Source organism: Clupea harengus, chromosome 24 (genome assembly GCF_900700415.2).
Source record: "Clupea harengus chromosome 24, Ch_v2.0.2, whole genome shotgun sequence".
Classification (NCBI taxonomy): Eukaryota; Metazoa; Chordata; class Actinopteri; order Clupeiformes; family Clupeidae; genus Clupea; species Clupea harengus.
In genome coordinates, this window is record NC_045175.1 from 17799791 (window position 1) to 17822766 (window position 22976).

General features: G+C 39.0%; 1 protein-coding gene and 1 long non-coding RNA gene across 2 annotated transcripts; both read left to right on the top strand.

Annotated features, from left to right (window-relative positions):
• Positions 1-3547: 3547 nt before the first annotated feature.
• LOC116219213 lies at positions 3548-5350 on the top strand. Its single transcript, XR_004163121.1, has 3 exons — positions 3548-3703; positions 5182-5205; positions 5315-5350. It is a non-coding gene; the product is annotated as an uncharacterized LOC116219213 (long non-coding RNA).
• Positions 5351-5415: 65 nt separating this feature from the next.
• Positions 5416-22315, top strand: LOC116219117 (NACHT, LRR and PYD domains-containing protein 12-like). Its single transcript, XM_042703522.1, has 9 exons — positions 5416-6929; positions 7472-7648; positions 7819-8001; positions 14044-14214; positions 14431-14583; positions 14756-14926; positions 18567-18737; positions 19575-19745; positions 20821-22315. Exons 1-9 carry the CDS (start codon positions 5416-5418, stop codon positions 20996-20998), a joined length of 2889 nt encoding a protein of 962 aa, XP_042559456.1. The 3' UTR covers positions 20999-22315.
• The last annotated feature ends 661 nt before the right edge of the window (positions 22316-22976 follow it).

Consider the following 22976-nt stretch of genomic DNA (forward strand, 5'->3'; position numbering starts at 1 on the left):
CTGGCTGAGGGACGACTACTTTGGACAATGAGGTAAGGTGGATCATGGCATGAATGTTGATGGGTGTTGATGACTTGTGGGTTCATAGAGATGTTGTATGGATTGTTGGTTGACTTACAGACTTCAGCATGTGTCTAATGAGATTAAACAATGTCATGTAAACAGTACAGTATGCTCGTGTTCATATTTCCAGAAGAGAGGTGACCTGACTTTCTAATGTGTTAACTGGCAGAGGTAATACCAATACGATTTTGAAGTTTGAAACATCTTCAAAATATTTATATAGATAGGCTACATATATTTCAGTTTACCTATTTAATTTACAAGGATCTAAAGTAATCTTTGGGTGTATAAATATAAATCCTGAATACTGTTTTTGACTCTTGATATGGAAACATGCCAGACTGGAGACTTCACTGGAGGTGAATACACCATGGCATCTGTACTTCTCAGCTAATCAGGCTCTTCTTCATAACCTCTGGTGGGAGGCAATCTCTCCATCCAGCTGCAGCCCTTAAAAAATGCTCTTAGCCCCGGGGCCCCAGTAATGTGAAGGTGCTCCAGGCTATCTAGTTAACCAACTAATGTTACTCTTCAAGGCTGCTTTTCCTCTCACACATCAAATCGTTTTACTAACTGGGTGGGAACAGTGTTTACTCAAACCCATGAGAACACACATATTACAGTTAAAAGTAAACTGAAGAGTAGCTGTACAAGGGGGCTTATCTTCCCCCCATCTTGCATTGAGCAGAACAGAATTGCATGACGCTTGTAATGTTCCTGGCCAGTGAAACACTGCCACCCACTGGATACTTCTGTTAGAACAGCCACTACCTATAGTTTCTTGATATGAAGTTGTATGTTGCAAATCTTTTCTTTTTTTAAACACGCAGACATGTGAGAGAAAGCTCAGAACTTTGCAAAGGCAAATCCTGTGGTTTTGCAAGTATTACATTTCTTTTGCAATTATTTTTTTTGTACTTTTGCGGATCAGAATTTACAGTTGAAAACTCCAAAATATGGTTCTGCAAGTTGTGAATAGCAATTGGGATTAGTGTTTCGGTGTTACAGTTCACTAGCCTGAAGTTGTCATACTCATAATTCTAGTCAGAATATAAGTCGGATACTACTCCATTGGGCTGTGATTAGGGGCGTGTTTCAACCGAACCAGGGAAAAAAATGCCTTATCGCTCAATTGGATATACCTAAAACCAATCAGAGCAACGTAGTATGACCATAAAGTAGACCATCGGGGCCAGCTGATAAATTAAACCTTTACCGGATCCCGTAGGAAGGACGGCAAAAACATCTTTACGATCGACAAATGCCTTGATCGCGTTTTTCTGCTCCTCTTTCAAAATGAATGCACTGTCGATGTCTTCTAAAACAGAGTCGAATCTACACATCTCAGCTCTCCAGCGGCAGCCATGTTTGTTGAAAACGAATTCAACCCAAGCGCTCTTTGGTGACGTGGTTGATTACGTTACTGTTGATCATCTGTCCATCATCGTATAAAGCCCGCCCTGACAATTTGATTGGTACGAACAGCTTTTTGATTTTTTTATAATTTCTCCCCAACGGAGCAGTGCCAGACCGAACTTCCAGACCTCAAATGTTGTGGGCGGGGCTAATGTTTGTCTGCTACCCAGGCTAATATTACTAAGCAACAGTAAACAAACTATCACATATTACTAAGGGACAGTAAACAAAACCAGTCACCATGGATACAATATACTAAACAGATAGAAGACAATACTCTGAATGTATTGATGAGATCTGTTATAGTTGATCAGATTGATCTACACGTTTTGCTTTGGTTTGCTTTGGCACACCAGATGAGTATGTGCTCTGACTGCCATACCATTCGAGCCTGGCTATTTGGCGTTGCAGTCTGAGTGCAGGTTTGGTACTCTCTAGACCTAGAATGGGCACTTCACTATGTATTTCCTTTACATTCCATCCCTACGATGGGCACTTCACTATGTTTTTCCTTTACATTCCATCCCTAGAATGGGCACTTCACTATGTATTTCCTTTACATTCCATCCCTACGATGGGCACTTCACTATGTTTTTCCTTTACATTCCATCCCTAGAATGGGCACTTCACTATGTATTTCCTTTACATTCCATCCCTAGAATGGGCACTTCACTATGTATTTCCTTTACATTCCATCCCTTCCCTATCTTTGTGCTTCAGTGTGACCAGTATTTCATTTACATTTATAAAAGTGTTTCCCGTTTATAGATTGGTACTGAACCTTAAGAATTAGGGATGGATTGTCAGTCGTAGGAACTTAATGTCATATAGTTATATACAGTGAGTACTACATAGATACTACATATAGTTAATGTCATATAGTTATATATATAGATACTACGTTTCCATTCGGTCATCCGTTCATTATTTGTGGAAAAAGTAATAGGCAGTAGTGGACTGAGGCAGACAGGAAATACACTTAGAATAACATTTATTAATTTACTCATTCATCCATTCATTCTTCATATATTCATTATTTCAGTCATTCATCCATTCATTCATTCATCCATCCATCCATCCATTCATTCATTCATCCATGCATTCATTCATCCATCCATTCATTCATTCATTCATTCTTCCTTTTATTATTTCTTTCATTCATTCATTCAACCTTTATTGACACAGGAGGAGACAGAAACGGCATTTTCACAGTGGCAAAAGCATCCAGTTAGTAGCTGACTAATACATTTGGACCACACAATGACCGCCAGCCTGAGGGAAGTGCTGAGGAACACTCTTGACAACCTCACGGAGGCCGATTTTAAGAGGTTTAAGCACTACCTTCGGGACCAGGGCCAAATCGCATGGCGAAAGCTGGAGAATGCCGACACAGACGACAATGTGGACTTAATAGTGCAGGTGTACAGCACGAGAGCTGGGGACGTCATGTTTGACATCTTGAAGAAGATGAACCTCAACCAGTTGGCCATGGACTTGGAGAGAAATCTGGGAAGATGTAAGTGTGTAGCTCACAGTCTCTGATGAGGCGGTTGTTTGGGCATGTGGGAAGAATCATATATACAGTATATTCATCATTTCTGTTTCTCATGACACTATTTCTCTTTTTGTGTCTCTCCTTTTTTTCTTACTGGTCTTTATCTCTCATTCATTCCCTCTTTCCATCTCTTCCCTCTGTCTTTTTTCAATGTATCTTTCTCTTTGTCACTTTCCACCTTTCCCTCTTTCTTTCATCTTTCTCCCCCTCTCCCTGACCCCTTCTCTCTCTCACTCTCTCCTGACCCCTTCTCTCTCTCTCTCTCTCTCTCTCCTTCTCTCCTGACCCCTTCTCTCTCTCACTCTCTCCTGACCCCTTCTCTCTCTCATTCAACCCTGACCCCTTCTTTCTTTATATGTTCTTTCTTCTCCTTGTCTCTCTTTCCTTCACTCCCCATCTTTCCCTCTTTCTCTCACCCCACATATTCCCCCGATCTCCCCCGATCTCTCTCTCTCTCTCTCTCTCTCTCTCTCTCTCTCTCTCTCTCTCTCTCTCTCTCTCTCTCAGTGGGAGGCCAGCAGAGTTCCCTAGGTCTGGGTGGAGGGGTCAACGTGAACGCCATTGCTCACTCTGGAGGGATGGTGAACGCCCCAGCCGTGACTGGCTGCACCATCAGAGGCCCTGTCACCTTCAACTTTGGAAGAAGGCACACGCCACAGCAAGAAGGGGGTAATGGCCCACTGTCAGACATTTGGATCAAGTGGCATATTAACTGCAGTACACACACACACACAAAAACACACACAAACACACACACAACCATAACATAAACCGAGATAAGTTTTTGATATTTGTAAGTAAGTGAGACTTGGAAATGTATAGACAGACATGTAAAGGGTCTATATCATGTCTATAACATGTTTAAAAAAATGATAGTTTTTGACAGTGAAAGGGAAAGAGGAAAAATAGATACATTTAACCACATGAAAGGTGGCTATAAAATGCTACATCGTTTAATACATTTTATTTTCCTTCAGGACAACCTCATGTTTGTCTCTCTATTCGTGTATATTCATCATTTCTGTTTCTACTAACACACTTTCTATCTCTCTCTCTCTTTCACTTTCTCTCTGCTTACTTTCTTTGTGACTCTTTCTGTTTTATTTAATATTTTCCTCCTCCATTTCTTTCGAACTTCTCTTTCTCTGTCATTCATTCCCTCTTTCTGTCTTGTCCTTCTCTCTGGCTTTTTTCAATGTATCTTTCTCTGTGCCATCCCCCTTTTTCCTTCTCTCTTTCTTTCATCTCTATCACATTCTTTCTGACCCCCTCTCTGTCTCTGTGTGTGTGTGTGTGTGTGTGTGTGTGTGAGTATCTTTATGTTCATAATCCTATGTGTGATTATGTTTGACATCCTGGACACTATTCATTATTCTGTGCTGTGTGTATATGTCTCTGGGTGTGTGTGTATGTGTGTGTGTGTGTGTGTGTGTGTGTGTGTGTGTGTGTGTGTGTGTGTGTGTGTGTGTGTTTGTGCGAAAAAATTCAGTTTAGTTTTTATTTTCATGATGTGACAATGAGAAAATGAAAATGTTTTTAACCCATTCTGGCTCAATCAAATTCGGAATTATGACTGGCTATGTAGTCTATCGTTCAATCGGTTTGTGTTAAGCGCATTAATAATTAGCCTCACTATGCCTCTTAGCAGGCCAAACCATATCGTGGCATCTAACCAAATTATATAAGTAAATAGACTATAAGCTGAATCTGGAGGGAAGGTAAACCCTTGATGGGCTGCACCTTTAATGGCCCTGTCACATTCAGTTTAGAAGGAAGACCCCTGCCACAGCAAGGAGGGGATAATGGCCCAATGGCATATTAACTACAGTACACACACACACAGATGACTGATTATTACTCTAGGTCATTTCTAGGGCTTTTGAAAAAAAATTGTGAACATTTCATATGTTTTTGAATATTATTTATACAAAATAAACCAATTAAAATGTATGGCAAACAATTGTATGGCAAAATACTTTTACAATGTCCTGACTCCAATGTGTATTTTTGCAATAGGCAGAATGTATTAAATAAAACAGATACATTATATTTAAATAGTAAGTATTTAAAGTACTTCTGTTAAGTATTTATTGTGCTTCTGTAGTGATGTCTCTCTCTCTCTCTCTCTCTCTCTCTCTCTCTCTCAGTGACTATAAGACCTCAGGATAAAGGTAACATATAAGTTATTTCACTACAGACATTAAAATAAATTAAATATGTTTATGTCTTTTTATGTTTTACAATTTCTTCTCGCCTTATTTCTCCCCCTTGGTATTTTAGCAGAGTTGTGTTCAACGGAGAAAATATCTTCCCTCAAAAGAAAACTTCAGGAGATCTTAAAAAATAAGTTTTTACTTATACGTCAAGACCTGGAAGAAACTATGGGGAAAAGACGAAAACTACAAGACATCTACACCGAGCTTTGCATTATAGAAGGTACTACAGGAGTCAACAATGTTCATGAAGTGGCAGCAATGCAATTGAGACAAATGGAGACAAGGACATGCTCTGGGAACTCAGTAGAGTTGTCAAATATATTCTCTGACCACTACCAAACAGACGAACCTGCTAAAAAGGTCTTGACTTTGGGAATAGCTGGTGTGGGGAAAACAGTTGCAGTGCAAAAATTTGTCTTGGACTGGGCAGAAAACACAAATTATGAGGACATAGAACTTGTTTTTGTTCTTCCATTTCGAGAGCTGAACAAGCACAAAGACGACAACTGCACCCTCTCTGACCTTCTCCTTAAATTTTACCCAGAACTTGAGTTGAGAGAATCCACTAAATTAAAAGGGGCAGTTCTTTTTGTATTTGACGGTTTGGATGAAAGCAGACTCGAGCTAGACTTGAAAAAGTTCATCTGTGACCCAAAAGAAAAATCACCGGTCGCCATACTAATTACAAGTCTGATCACTGGTAAGATGTTGCCCTCAGCATTCATCTGGGTTACAACGAGACCAGCAGCAGCCAAGAAGGATCTGTGTGACCTCTTTGACCGGGTGACAGAGGTCCAAGGCTTCAATGAACACCAAAGAGAGGAGTATTTACAAAAGATCATTCCAGAGAAAGCTGAACAAGTCATAACACTCCTAAAAAAAATGAGAAGCCTCTACATTATGTGTCAAATCCCAGTCGTCTGCCAGATTACAGCAATTGTGCTTGGAGAAACAAGAGAAGAGCAGAAGGAAATACCGAAAAATTTGACTGAAATATACACACAGTTCTGTGTTTTTCAGATCAACAGAATGAATGACAGATACCCGGAGGACAAGAAGATGAGTGCAGAGGAAAAAGGGCAGCTCCTTGTTAAACTTGGGAAACTGGCATTCAAATATTTGGAGAAAGACACCCTAATATTCTATGAGAAGGACCTTGCAGAGTGTGGCATTAATTTAAAGTTAGGAGCACAGCAGTCTGGACTTTGTACACAGATCTTCAAAAAGGAAAATACTATAAGTGGAGAAAGCATGTTCAGCTTTGTGCACTTGACTGTACAGGAATTCCTGGCTGCTTTATACATGCTCCACAGCCATGCAACTGACAAGGTGAATCTCCTCATTAAGACTTGGAGTATGGAGTGGATTTTCTGGTGGTTCAAAAATTCAAGGTTTGACCTCTACAAGATGTCTCTGAACAGAGCTTTACAGAGTCAGAATGGACATTTGGATCTTTGTGTGCGCTTCCTTCTCGGACTGGCTCCAATGTTGGAGCCGAAAATAACCCATCCCCTGAATTTGTGGCTCCCAAAGTTAGCTGTCAGAGATGTGAGCATCAAGAAAACAGTTCAATACATCAAAGAAAAGATCGGGGAAGACAAGTCACCAGAGCGGCTCATCAACCTCTTCCATTGTTTGAATGAGTTAGGGGACAATTCACTGGTTGAAGAGATCAACAGGTAATTATTAAAATACTTTCCTTTGGCTAAGAAATGTACCCAGCCGGTATAACACAGCCTATCTGCATTTATTTTCACTGAAGGCTAAACTGCATAAAATGCTAATCTCTAAATAGAGATATGGAGATGAAACATTTTGCTGTTATAATCGCAACAGTGAATTAATCGTTATGAATTTGCGTACAAAGTCAGTACTTTAAAAACCATTTACGCTAGTTGGGGGCAGCTGTCTGAACTGCTATAAATCAGTGCAGTTGTGTTTCCCTCATCTTCAGTGTGCATGTCTCTTCACATCATTTTCTTTTGCTTTTACAGTTTTTTTGCCGTTCACAGTTTTTTCTTTGGTCAAGTTGTTTGTGCCTGCTTTTAGATGCTTGTGTCTGCTTTAGATGTAAAATTGTGTGCAAGTTAGTTTTGGAAGTAGAGGAAGTAGAGGTACATTGTAAAATAATAATAAAATAAATAAATAGTTTGATTTGTTTTGAAGAGATTTTTTTCATTTTCAGAAATATTCAAATGTGTGTATTTCTTATGTTACACAGGAAGATGAAATCAGCAGGTAAGGAGATGAACCTGACTCCAGCTCAGTGTTCAGCTCTGGCTTATCTGCTGTTGATGTCAGCTGAAAAATTGGATGAGTTTGATCTGAAGAAATACCTGAGATCAGAGGAAGGGCTCCGCAGAATGCTTCCTGTCGTGAAAGTCTCAAAGAGAGTTTGGTGAGTAAAGCCTTTAACAACTAAGGTAACTTTGAACATTTTCAAAATATTTTCTGATATACTGACGGAGTGTGTATGAAGAAGAAGAAAAGTGATATAGCCTAATTGTATGTGCAACTGAGATACAGAGACAATATTGTAATGCAAAGTTCAATCTTAATTTTAAACAGGCTAAATCAATGTCACCTCTATAAAGAAAGCTGTGAAATGATGGCATCAGTGCTAAAAGGATTCCAGAGTTCAGAGTCCCATCTCAGAGAACTGGACATGAGTGGCAATGATCTGCAGGATGAAGGATTTGACCTGCTCTGTGAGGGACTGACACATCCTCGATGTAAGCTGGAGAAACTGAGGTCAGTTGCGAGAGACTTTTAAATGAACTATCTAGTTAAATTTGATAGCACTCCCTCAGAAGTCGCGTATCTGTGTCTGTGTTTGTGTGTGTGTGTGTGTGTTTATTTGAAACACACAGAGATCAAATGAAACATACAGAAATACAGAGGACATTGCATCAGCTGTCTGTGTACAGATATGTCCTGCTGTATTAATTCGTATGAGTTGCAGTTTATAAAGGGATGTGATCAAAATGTCACCTCTATATTATTTCAAACAGACTGTAAAAAAGTCAATTGGTACCAGCTTCACATAGGCACCAATATAATGTAGGTACCTTACCTTGTGAGCGGGCGCTGAATAAATGTGGGTGCAATTGTACATAAATAGTAATACCGTCTTAAGAAGGACCACCAGGATAACATTTGTACTACCCTGGTAAGTTTGGCAGCATTCTTGTGTAACATTAACTAGACCAGCCTATATAATCAAAGCATTTATTCACGCGATGATCAGAAGTAAAACCCACAGTATATACTCTAACCCAGTGGTTCTCAAAGTGGGGGGTAAGCTCTCACCCTGAGATGACTGCAGAGTTTTTTCAATTTCTCTTGTTTCCTGTATCATTCAGATATTCATTGCTTTATAAACAGTCTTTTTAAAGACTCACTCCTTCCTTAGTAATACCTTACTGCGCTTGCAGTAGGTCTATTCGTAGCCTATTCTAAGGAGTAATTTGCTCCAGTCTTTTGAAAAAGCTTGTAGCCCCGAGAGCTAGCCTAGCTAGCTACCTTTTTCCAACTGCAGCTAGCCCTTTTCTACTTAACACCTACCTTTACATTTTTGTATCATCCACCGTGTTGCAACAAATAAAACACCAGCACTTGAATACTATTTTGTGCTGTCCCTGTCTACATTGTGTACAGTTAGTTTTGTTAGGAATCATTGCCTAGCACAGCCTTATCCTTATCCATGTCGTTCACAACCACACATACAAGAACACGACGTTGAAATTAGAACCTTATTAACTTCACACACACTGTATCAGCAAACAAACACAACTATGGACACGTTTCTGATTCGTAAAAGTCAGAAAGAGAAGCCTGTGGACTTCTTTAAACATGAACGTGATGGCCTCCAGCAACAACGAACCACCATCTCCAAGCAGTGTCTGGAGGCATCTTATGTAGTTGCTCATAGAATTGCTAAGCTTGGCCAACCCCATACAATTGCCGAAACACTGATTTTGCCGGCCGCGCAAGACGTGTAGAATAGGAGCTAAACTCAGCGCAATACTGTGTCAAATGACATTGTATCACGCCGAATATCAGAAATCAGTTTGGGTCCTATTTCAAAGAGGACTACCGTTCATTCGCCTAAGTTCGGGATCCATTTCTCTGCTCAGCAGACGAGCTGTCAATAGACATGAAAGAGCAATTGAAGAGTGACAGTAGACTTAAGCATCTCCCCTATTTCGTCATTCTGGATAGCAATGATCACCTTTGGGACATAGCCTTAAAAATGCTCATCCTTTTCGCGTCGACATATTTGTGCCAGGCAGGCTTTTCAAGACTGACTGCGCTCAAAACTAAATACCGCAACCGCGCACAGATCGAGGATGACCTGAGGATATGTTTTCAAACATTGCCCCAAGATTTGAGAACCTTTGCAGTGCAAAGCAGGCTCATGTCTCACATTGACAGACCTGTAGGATTTTTTTTGTAAAGATCACAAGAGGCCCATAATAATAACAGTATCCAAATTATAGCAATAATAACACTAATTATTATTATGATAATAATACAATAATAATAATTGGTCGATAATCATTAATTATAATAATAATAAAATAATGATGGTGATAATAATGAATAGCCTACTAATAGGCCTACTATTACTGATAATAATAATAACAATAATAATAATAATAAATAGTTATAATAATTGTCTGTATGGGCCTAACAATAGCCTAACCTTGACATGTCAGGCCTATCAATAACAATATGCTATCTATCTATCTATATATGGTGGTGTAGTTGTGGGCGGTGGCGGCGGGCCGCGCGCTGGGGGGGCCCCAACTACCCTTAACCAGCTTTGGGGGGGCCCAGCTTGCAAAAGTTTGAGAACCCCTGCTCTAACCAACCAACTAATTAATTGAAGAGAGTGTGTGTAAAAATGATCAGTTTCTCTGGTTTCACTATGTATTGGTATGTGTTTAGGTAAATTAACATTTTTGTTTTATTTTATGAACTACTGAAAACATTTCTACCAAATTTCAAATAAAAATATTGTTATTTAGAGCATTTATTTGCAGAAAAATGACAACTGGTCAAAAAAACTAAAAAGATGCAGTGTTTCCAGATCTCGAATAATGCAAAGAAAACAAGCTCATATTCATTTTTAAACAACAAAATACTAATGTTTTAACTTAGGAAGAGTTCAGAAATCAATATTTGGTGGAATAAACTTGATATACAATCACAGCTTTCATGTGTCTTGGCATGCTCTGTACCAGTCTTTCACATTGCCTTTGGGTGAATTTATGCCACTCCTGGTGCAAAAATTCAAGCAGCTCGGCTTTGTTTGATGGCCTGTGACGATGCATTTTCCTCTTGATCACATTCCAGAGGTTTTTAAGGGGATTCAGGTCTGGAGATTGGGCTGGCCATAACAGGGTCCTGATGTGGTGGTCCTTTATCCACACCTTCACTGACCTGGCTGTGTGGCATGGAGCATTGGCTGGACAAAACACTCCTCACAGTTGGGGGACATTGTCAGAGCAAAAGGAAGACTTTTTCTACAATAATAATACAATACAAAAATGTACCACTCGCAAAAAAGCGCAAGACAGTCAATGTTCGGCTGTGGTGTTTGCAATAAATGGCTCGAGAAGGTCTTGTAAATAAATTATTCCTTGTCGGCAGCTAGATACAAGAACTCATCATGATGGAATAATGTTTCTTGGCGATCGCAAAGAACTCTATCCCTACGCTAATCTAACTAATATAGCTCCTTGTTGAATGGGATCTCTCCTTTTTCCGGGGGTGTGGCAATCTTATCCAGCTTCACTTAAATTAGCATGCGCTGGGGCAGGTTTGAGGTAATTGATGTGTTGCTATGGTGATTTATCCAAAGTTGCTTTCACGAACCGAAAGGAGGGACTTATATTATCTCATCCTGAAAATGATCTCGGTAACTCGCTTAACGAGCTACTACGAACGGGGCCCAGATGTCACTACACCAAGCTAAACCATGTTTTCCTCTGTTCCTCTGACATGGTGTGATGCCGCGATTCTTAAGCGCGTCCTCACCGCGTTCTAATGGCGGACGCAACAGACTTTCAATATACTTTTAATCGTCAACGGAGTCATCTACCGTGCTTAATGTACATCCCTGCATCTCCCTATCCATATGAACTGATTCATCTTTGCTGGCGTGTGTGAAAGCATCTGGTGCACTGACACCACGCCAAACATTTCACTACACACACAAGTTACCAATGTTTACATCACAGTGATTTATTTATATTTATACAATACAACGGTCATTCCGTTGTCATTACACATATACTATAATGATGATAGACAGTGTACCTACGATACTTGTTCATCAAATGAGCTGGGATGAGTTCTTGCCGTCATTAGACTTGTTTCCTGTATTAGCAAGTGCGCTCCCGTCCTGGGACGCATTTATGGTTTGGGCAGGTTCGTGAGGAACTTGGTTTCTCCCTCGCAAAATCAATTACTTACATTAGAAGGTTGACCGTTGAGAATGTGATGTATAACTGCCGTCATCATTAATGTGAAGGACTGATTGAGTTCAAATGATTATTGGTACCATTTTAACTCGGTTTAATGTGTATTTCATTTCACACGATTTTACCCGTGTGTTTTGAGCCTATGGTAGTATGGGCCAATTATGGGTAGTGCAGCTAACCGTTAAAAGGGTTGATGAAGTAGTAGTGCGAGGCTTCTGTGGTGAACGTCTTTGCATAAGATGTCAGGTTTGAAATAAGTCGCAGATGCAGTTTAAACTTCAATTCTTTGGTCTTTAATAACTGAGAAGTAATCAGAGAATATACTCTTTTCAGTAAGGCAATAAACAAATGTCTTCACACTTAAGTAACTTGGATTCAGTCCATTCAGAAAAATTCAGAACACAGTCCAATAATCAAGGTCACAAGGCAGTCCAGGATCAGATCACAAACATCAAACAGTGTAGCACAGGTTTTCAAGTGGACAAGGCAAGGGAAAGATCAAAAGACAGGCAGGGTTCGATACCGTGAGAGAGAGAGAGAGAGAGAGAGTCCAGGCAAACAATCCAAATCGTAATCCGTAGTCAGGGTATCCAGATCCAGAGTATCCACTTCCAAGAGGCAAACAAGTGTTTCAAGACAAAGGGCTAATAGCATGAGAACATGAATGAGCAATGACAAACAGCTTCCTGTTGCTTTTAAAGATGGCCTCACTTCTTCGTGAGTCTGGTTGAGCCGGCCTCACGCCGCCTCCTTTGTGCCCTCTGCTGTCTTGGAGGGCACGCTGTGTCTTGGATCGTGACATAAGAGTTTTCTGGTGAGCTAGTTGATGCTCAGCTGTGGTGATTTTGAGCGGTGAATGATGTTTGCGCACTGCCACAGTATAGTGGACTGGTATACATGTTGGTACTATTGATTGTACATATACCATTTGTAATTATCTTTTTGGTTTAATTTCTATCAGTATTTTTGTTTATATATTTTTCACTGTGGATTTTGCACTTGGAAGAGGTAAAATAAATTTACCAACTACAGAGCCTTGTCTCCCTGCTGTCTTTTGTGCCTTCACTAAAGACCCTCGACACGAATACCCTTTGACACATGGTTTGGTCTGTCTTCAAAAGCCTTTACATCTTTCACCTTTTGGAGCTGTCTAACCATTCAACCTTTTGCTACCTTTTATTATTTGGACCCAGATGATCGCTGCTTTTGGATCTTTGTTCCAATTGTTATTATCAAAGCGTATACCCCGGTCCTTTTATAAATGTCAATATCAATAAATGTCAATATCTGTATGCCTTTTTGTAGCATTTACTCAAAATATAGTATCGTATTCAAAAATATTCTAATCAAACAAAACTTTGTAAATAAATGCCTAGTGCAGTTATACAATGAAGCTCATATCATTGCTTATGTCTGCATGTACATTTCAGAAAATTCTCAAATTTAACACAAGAATATGTTATAAAGTCTCACTCATCCTCATATTCACTAGGCAGGTCGCAATTACTATTAAAAAAGAATAAGTTGCAAAGAAATGTAATCATTCGAGATAACACCATTTTCTTGGAACGGAAAATATATTTTTATTTGACTTAATTCTTGATGATTCTCTCACTTTATGCAGCGGCTATATTATATACTGCTATACCGTATGTCTATGTATAAATGTAATTATGAAACACATTGCTAACACTTTAGGGAAACCCAGTAAACATGAAGCATTAAAAACACGAAGTATTCATAATGAATTATAGTGACTGACATAAGTATATGTAACTTTTTATAAAAAGACTCAGCTGCACTCATAAAGCGTTATAATGTTGTGTAAGCCCTACACAACTATTACTATGAAAGCCTTTATGAAGTCACATATGGTTCCATGAAAAGCATTTAGTGAATAAACAGCATAAAAGGTCAATGTACAGGTCAAATATTTTGCAGACACTTTTATGCAAAGTGACTTACAAACAACTTGCAGTGATAGGGAATCAAAATCAGAAGAACTGCTTTCAAAAGCGGTGACGCTGACCCCTGCACTAAGTTAAGTGTTACCATGTAAGTTCTGTTGCATACTGTTTGTGTTTGTCACTGTATGTAATAATAATATACAATTGTTTTAAACTGGCTTGTTGTGACCTCACAGAGAGGTCTTATGAGATTGTAAGCTCAACTCTGCGGTCAGTTTTGCATTGCCAATTAATTAAATGTAGCTCATACTATTACATGTAGTGTTTTTTTCAGTGTGTACTATTGAAAATCACCTAGTGATATCCTGCACATACTGACATATGATTTATAATTGTAGACTTGCAGACTGCAACCTATCACAGAGGTCATGTAAGATTGTCACTTCAGCTCTGCAGTCTGAAAACTCCCCCTTAAGAGATGTGGACCTGGGTGACAATGACCTGCAGAAGTCAGGAGGATTGCTGCTCTCTGCTCTACAGAGTCCAAACTGCAAACTGGAGACACTGAGGTCAGTAATATTGTAGACTGTATTAACAGACACATACTGTTAACTGTAGACTGTGTTAACCAGAAAATAGCAACATCAACGTTTTATTCTAGGCAGAATTTGCTCCATGATTTCACCATTTAGCAGTTCTTCTCCTCCATATAGGAGAAGGAGGCACTCATAGTTTGCCTAACACCAATTTGTGATAGTCTGTTACACAATTGTATGTTTTTGCAGACTTGCTGGCTGTAAACTGACTGGAAGGGTTTTAGCCTTGACTCTTCAGGGGGCAAACCCCCACCTGAGAGAGCTGAACATCAGTGACAGCGAGCTTCAGGACTGTGAAGGAGAACTGCTCCAACAACCACTAAATCAAGACTGTAAAATCAGGTCTGTATATTAAGAAAAGCGCTGTAGGACAGATACTGTCTCAAGACTATAAAGTGAGGTCTGTACTGTTATACATTACACACAGATTTTTTTCTATAATGTAATTTCCTAATTGGGAATGTAAAAGAGATAGGGGGCATGTTCCTTACAGTCTTCTCCTCTCCCCCTGTAGACTGATTGGCTGTAATCTCACACACACCTCCAGTGCGGTCGTAACGTCAGTTTTGCAGTCATTTATTTCTCAACTGAGTGGGTTGGACATGAGTGGCTGTGATCTTCAAACATCAGAAGAAAAGCTGCTTTCTGGTCTTCGAAACCCAAACTGCCAACTGAAAACACTGGGGCAAGTAATATTTCTGTTTTCACAGAAACATCATTGAGTTGTATAACTGTGTGATCAAGAGTCTTACATCTGGTATGTAACCAGAAAACCACAGTTAAAGTAACACTATGCAACAATTTGACACTTTTTGAGATATGGTTTTATAGGTAACTAGTTTAAATACCATCCTCAAATTCATTTTGATAGCATATGGTCATGTGAAGGACAGATAAACACCTCTGTCTTCCCCACTAGCCATCCAGGATATGCCCTATGTAGTTCTGTGTAACGGGCTGGTTCACACGCATAACACTGCCAGCTAAACTGCCAAAAAACACCAGTTAGTTTGTTGGCAAGCTTCTATCAGGGTCAGCTGGGCTGTTGGTGGTGTTTGCAAGGCTTTTGCATGCCTTTTAGGTAGTTAGCTTACTAGTTTTGGAACAGAACTCCGTATTGCTGCTTTAAGTTGTACTCTTGCTGTCACATTAGTTTTATTTAGTGCTTCTCTCAAGTCTTATAGATAGCTAGATAAATAGAGAGATGAATAGAAACAGAAAGGAAACATGCCGACTGGGGACTAGAGTTGTTAAATTTCACTTTTTCACATGATGAGCTATTACATTTTTTTGGCCATAATACGGGCTACTATGTTGTGTATGTGTGTGTTTGGGTGGGGAGGCTGGGGTTACTCTTAAGCTTAATTTATGGTCTGCCTTTTACGCAGACACGCAAGCAAGCAAGACACTCAAGATCCCCTTGCGTTGTTGCGAACCCACTCCGAGCACCTCTTGCGTGCATCTCCCAAATTTTGTAACTATCCAACGCAATCCAGTCGACGCAAGCCGCAGGGCTGTGATTGGTCGAACCCATCGCTGTTTACCTAGTGGGCAGTAGCATGCTAACATTAGATAGCCTGCTCAGCCACCTCTCAAATCTCCTCAAATGTATTTTTCATCTACAATAACATAGGGATGGGCGATATGAGCTAAAATTCATATCACAATATTTTCCACTGTCCAGACGATATCGATATGATATCACGATATATGAGAGAAAAAAAATCAGAATCACATTTTAATAGCCCTTCTTAGCTAAATTACATTAGTTAGGGCAAAATATGTCATCATGAAAAGTAAAAATCAAATAATGATAAAATAAATATGTATCTACTGATATGTGCTAGAAATGTAATTTCTGTATGATTCCAATAATTTCAAGCATTTGTATAATCAAAAATCGCTGAATTTGCGCATGTCCTGTTCAAACAGAGAGGAGACATGCGAGGTGAGGCAGCGAAGAGCAGCGCCTCATCTCAGATGGTGGAATCCCTCACTAACTGGGTTGAGCGCATGCCTTTTGCTTTCTCGTTGTTTGTCACCACTGTAGTATTTGTGGACACTTGTATTATATGTCCTCTCTATCCATAGAATAGGTCATGTATTTCACGTATGTGTAGAACCTATGTAGTCTTGCTGATCTGACATAAACCCGCATAGCAGTGAAAAAGCACTGAGGGGAGGCAAACAGTACCTCTGTCTCAATGAAGGGGGCGTGCGCCAGAGCCTGAAACTGGACTTTCAATCGAAACGTGAAATGTTAAATAATGGGAGACCAATGCCGGAGCTAAAAGGTATGCTTCAAACGACGGGACAGAAGATAACTCGTTCGAATACTCACATTCAAAGCCAAATTGACAATAGATTTGGCTTTGGACGAAGAGCGAAGACTAAATATTAGCATGAGCAATATTCGCTAACATTACATTGATATCAGAGTGAGCCCTTTGTTGATTTCCCATTATTTCTCTTAGGATTGTTTATATCTATGTGAAGCCATTTAACATCACACAAGTGGTTGTAATCACTTTGAACCCAAGACTGCTTTTTAATGGTGAGCTGATTTTGAGAAATTAAACTTCGCAGCTAAAGTTGTGTTTCCTGGTTATGGTTGTCGAATTGCTGTGCTAGCTAAGGAAACTTTAAATGACCTTAGCATAAACGATTTAAATGGAAGAGTTACATTTGCATGAAATGATAGCTAGTTATCTAACTGATGTTATAATCTCCTCGATTTAATCATAAAATTATAATGGGAAAAGGTAGAAACCCTCAGGGTGCCTGTGCAACTTCGTATGAAAGGATTCATATTCACACATATTAACACGAGTTCATCACAAGTTAGCAGCTGCCAACTGTATGTACCTTACCTATGTGGGTTAAGAATGATGATATAAAATATGATAAACAACCAGTAGACAATGTGCAAGCTGCCAATTGAATGGTGATTTAACAGGTTGCTGGTGCTTACACCTTTGGCTAAAACAACACGGCGACACAACTATGGAGAGAGATATGGAGAGCCTGCCTACTAACTTCAGCTGCCTGCACGCTTGTTTGTTGCTAGCACTACATGCGCGCAACAAATGCATGTGCCGTCTGCTCATAAAAATAGGTCAACATATTAACATACATTCTTTTTTTCATAAGAACCAAGAAAGGTTAGATTAAAATCAAAAAAGATGTAGCTACTTAGTACTATCACTCAGTTGAAATTTGAAACAAAACAATATGAATGCCAAATAGAATTTATGAATTATGAATAAATCGCGGTATCCACGGTATTGCAAAATCCATATCATGGCGTGGCACAATACCGGTTTTCACTATCAAACCGGTATATCGCCCACTCCTACAATACCAGGGTTTTTACATTGCACAGTGTCTACTCCTCAGTAACTCAGTTAAAAAATCTAAGCAAAATTAAGTCAAACAAACAACTTTTATGTACAAATACGACCATCTATGGAGTTTGGTCTGCCATCTTTATCTTTTTTTGTATTGCTTTGCGACACCCATCAACCAAAGGAGAACTATAAATGTTCACGAGTCCATCGAAGCAACTGTGTGACCACACAGTAATGCAGTCGTAGAACCATAAAGGCACCTTTAGGAGTACAAATCCAAATTAGGGGGAATGTATGGACCCAAGTCCCATTGTTCTACGACTGCATTACTGTGTGGTCACGCAGTTGCTTCGATGGATTCGTGAACATTTATAGTTCTCCTTTGGTTGGTATATATATATTAGGGCTGTCAGCGTTAACGCGTTAATCTATGAGATTAATGCGGCCGCGATTAACGCAATCAAATATTTTAACGCAATTAACGCAACTTTAAAAAAACTTTTTTGGTAGTCCACGTAGATCATAAACCCTTAAATATACAAACAATTCATTTTAATCGGTTGAGAAATGTAAATGCTATAGTGCTTTTTATCCAGCTCCACCGCAGCTCCACCGTTCACTTGCGTTTGTTTACAGTCCAGCCTTTACCTTCCCAAGATGGCGGCGAGTTGGCACGTCGCAGCAATCATAGACATATATATATGTCTATGGCAGCAATGCCCTTCTCCATGTTTGTTTATCCGCCCATTCTTTTCTTTTCCGGTTCCACAGCAGTCAGCAGCAGACTTTTACAAAATAAAAGCCTGTGAGGAACAGACTTTTACAATAATAAAATAAATAATAAAACCTGCGTTAACGCCCTTAAAATAATTGTCGGCGTTAATAAATTGATGCGTTAACGCAATAATAACGCGTTAACGTGCCCAGCCCTAATATATATATATATTTATTCTGTATTTTTTTTCTCCTGTCTCATAGACTTAAAGGCTGTAAACTTACAGATGAGTCCCATAAGATTGTGGCCTCAATTTTGCTGTCAGCTACCTCCCTGCTAGAACTTGACCTGGGTGACAATGAGCTGGGAGATTCTGGAGTTCAGCTTCTTTCTAAGGGACTGTCTAGTCCTCACTGTAAACTACAGGCATTAAGGTTGGTCTTACAATATCATGATTCCTGATGACATGAACAATCTCAGCATAGTTATATATCACACATCACCACTTAAGCATGCAAACAGAATAAACAATGAGGCTTTATTGAGTGTATAGTGTATTTTTTCAGGTTAAGTACGATAATTGCAGGATAATGGATGTGTACTGTTCTTAAAAATGTTTTCATTTGAATTGCTTACACAATTAATTTACTACATTTAACTTTGTACTATTCCCTGTTTTACTTCAAAAATGAAATCGTGTCATGTTTTCCTGTGCTGGATTGTGAGCACGACAGTCAGACTGAATTCTTAAGGTGTAATTACTGGGACTTTTGCCCAGTGATGATGTTTTTTATTGTATGTATGTGCGCTTACTGTCATGCCAATATACTGTGTGTACATATATATATATATATATATATATATATATATATGTATATATATATATATATATATATATATATATATATATATATATATACACAGTATGTATATACTGTATATATAGTACCAGTCAAAGGTTTGGACACACCTTCTCATTTTTAAGATAAGTTTTTTCTTTACTTTTATTATTTTCTACATGGCAGATAACACTTTTTTTGTTTAGTACATCATTCCATATGTGTTCTTTCATAGTTTAAATGTCTTCAGTATTAATCTACAATGTAGAAAATAATAAAAGTAAAGAAAAAACTCAAAAAAATTAAAACATGAGTCCTGTGATATTTCCAAGTGTAAACACACACACACACACACACACACACACACATTATACATACATGTATATATATATTCTTTTTTATATTAATTCATTTTTTTATTCTGTCTTGTAGACTTACAGCCTGTAAACTCACACATAAGTCCTGTACGATTGTGGCCACATGTCTGCAGTCAGCTACCTCTCTGCTAGAGCTGGACCTGGGTGACAATGAGCTGGGAGATTCTGGAGTTCAGCTTCTTTCTAAGGGACTGTCTAGTCCTCACTGTAAACTGCAGACATTAAGGTTGGTCTTACAATATCATGATTCCTGATGACATGAACAATCTCATTATAGTTCTATATCACACATCATCCCTTAAGCATTCAAATGGAATAAACAGTGAGGCTGTATTTTTTTTCAGGTTAAGTACGATGATTGCAGGATAATGGAAGTGTACTATTCTTAAAAATGTTTTCATTTGAATTGCTTACACAATACATGTACTACATTTAGCTTAGTACTATTCCCTGTTTTGCTTCAAATATTAAATTGTGTCGTGTAGGCTACTGTTTTGCTGTGCTGGATTGTCAGCACAACGGTCATCTGTAAAAGTCTGGATGCTTCTTGATAGTCAGCATTTTCGAATAACGGAACATCAAGGAACTACGGTTAGAAGGCGCTCACTTCAGGCTCTTATAGTACAAGCCTCTGATGTTGTTGAGATGCTGAAATTCTAATGTGGAAGTACTCCTGTGAAGATGGATGAGAGTTTGCTCTTTAATAAGCCTTTCATGTTGAGAGTGTAGGGGTTGACTTGCTGACTTCCTAAGGTGTAATTACTGGGACTGTTGGCCAGTGAAAATGTTTTTCTTGTTTATATTTCATATAATGGAGCTCCAATACTACACTGAGTATGTGCTCTGACTGCCATGCCAACAAGCTTCCTTTCTTTACTACAGTACACCCCAACAATAGTATTATCAATATATCTTAACCTCAGTATTGATAGGCCCAAATCTACCCTATTTTCCAGTTGTAAGAGGGAAAGTATGGGTTTAATTATGTCTTTAATCAATAACACCTTATTTGAATTGTCTGCCTACAGAGAGCATACAGAGTATTTGTAACATTTCTACAATTTATTAGTTGAGATTTAGCTTTTTTCTTCTTTTTTTTCTGGACAGAATATAAATATATATACATAGATATAGATTATCTGTGATGATTCATGAACGCACCTAAATATTCTCAGTGGAACATTTCATTCATCTTTGTTGAACATTCTAATGTGCTTAATATTTTCAAAATGTATGAAAGTTTGTTGAAAATATCTGTGAGCTGGAATTAATCGTCTCCCTCTCTGATTGTAATTATTCAGGTTGTCTGGTTGTCTGATCACACACAAGGGCTGTTCTTTCCTGGCCTCTGCCCTCAAATCAAACCCCTCCTACCTGAAAGAGTTGGATCTGAACAACAACCACCTGGGATACTCAGGTGTCAGAGAGCTCACATACACACTGAATGATCAAAACTCTAAACTAGAGACATTCAGGTGAGTGTTGGGTGTTTATCTGGGTGTATATAACATTTTAAACAGTTACTGGGGGCACCAAGACTCTGGTTGTAGGAGGGAGATTTTCACTAAGACTACCAAGTCCGGACTGCCGGAGGTGCTTCTTCTTTCTATTCCTACGTGGATGTGCATGTTGCTCCTCTTTCTAAACTCCAAGATTTCATGGGTTCCCATGTTTTGCTAGTATCACCAGTCAGAAGCCACTTCTATTACCCTCATCTTCTCTCAATCACAACATGCTGCAGCCAGGGCTGATAGATGTCTGACAGCAGCACTGACTGCCATCTCAACCATAGCTTTGCAGCAGTGCTGTGGGTGGATCCAGTTGAGCCTATAGAATTAAATATGGTACAGAACAGATAGTTTGCTTTTATTTATTCCTCCTCAGCAGACAGCATATCATGAATTGACTAAAAAAAGTGCCATTTTTGCTTCACATTTATTTCTCTAAAACGACAACTCAGTAATCATCTATGGCATGTCTAGTGTTGCAAATAATGAAATGTTTTATTGGATATTCTAAATCTACAGTTAAAGGGATATTGGTTAAACTTGATGGAGCCAATCCAGAAAAAAAGTGTAATAATGTTTAATGTACCATCATCTTAACAGAAAATCAAGTTTGGAGGAAGTTAACTGTGAAGTTTCTGATGTGTAAATTGAAATGAATCCATAGCAACCCATAGACCTACTTCCTGCCATTCAATCGCAATAATGAAACTTTGTACAAACATAAAAGACAACCACAATAATAGCAAATCAGAAATATGTTCCAATTGTTTATGCTTGGACTTTGTATTTAAAGGACAAAATGTTTTGCACTGAAACTGCTCTTTTATCTATGACTGAAGCATTGAGAGTCGTGAAGGCTTCTGCTCAGTCAAGCAGCCTTTGACATAGTGAACCATGACATCCTCTTCTCTATGCTTTCCAAACCGTGAATTGTGGAGAAAACTGTCAGAGACTTCAGGAGACACAAAAGTAGTAGAATTGATGATGAATGATTTATTCTGAGAGCCAAAGCCGAGAGAACAGTGAAAAAACAAGGGCAAAACAAAGAAAAATGGGATTATAAAGCACAAAATATCTAACATAAAAAACGGGAAAAGCACAGAAGATAATGTCCAAAAACGGGAAAAACACTGTTAGGGTTGCAGAAAAAGAGACAATTGCAGACCAGATGCAAATGAGAATTTTTTATTTATTTTACAAAGAGTTAAACAAAGGTCAACACGCAAAGATCCAGACAAACTTAGAATTCCAAAAAGACAAAGCACAGAAGATCCAAAACGTAGGTAAACTTAGACATCCAAAAAGGTAAAGCACAAAAGATAAAAAACTTATCCCACACAGGCAGAATATCCACAGAAACGAGGCAGAGAAATAATACGGGCATTCACAGGCTTAAACAGGACTCTGCGTTTCTCACCAGACTTATGGTTATGATCTGACAAAGAACACAAGACAGACTGAGGGGGAAACAGAAAATTGGTTGGAAGCAAAACAAGGGGCAGGAGAAATCAATCAGGGTAACAGAACAGGTGTGGTGGACGGTGACTGGAAAATCCAGGAAGTGGCAGAAGACAGGTGGGGGCGGAGTTCAGGACAACACAAGATGCACATGGCATCACAAACAAACACAGGAAAGCACATGATGGCCAGAGTCCCTTGGCTTAGCAGAGGAGATACTAACAAACACAGAAGATAATAACTGAAAAAAGGCTCAGAAAACACTGAAGTTGAATATTTAAACTACGTGGTAAACAAAAGTTCACGTGAGGCAGGAGCGCTGCACAGAGGGATAAGGCACAGGGGCGCGAGAGGGAACTGGAGATTACAAGGGAACGGAACGACCTGGAAGTCGCGGAAGAGTGGTTGGATGATTTAGAATCCTGTGAAATCTGGTTAATAATCTGTCACGAAACGAGGTCAGACAGGGAAGTGAGGGATGTGAGGAGTAT

Coding starts and splice junctions, on each gene's coding strand:
- LOC116219117 (XM_042703522.1), top strand. CDS start 5,416: ATGGGGAAAAGACGAAAACTACAAGACATCTACACCGAGCTTTGCATT. Junction 7,649..7,818: donor AAAGTCTCAAAGAGAGTTTG/GTGAGTAAAGCC, acceptor AATTTTAAACAG/GCTAAATCAATGTCACCTCT. Junction 14,215..14,430: donor TGCAAACTGGAGACACTGAG/GTCAGTAATATT, acceptor ATGTTTTTGCAG/ACTTGCTGGCTGTAAACTGA.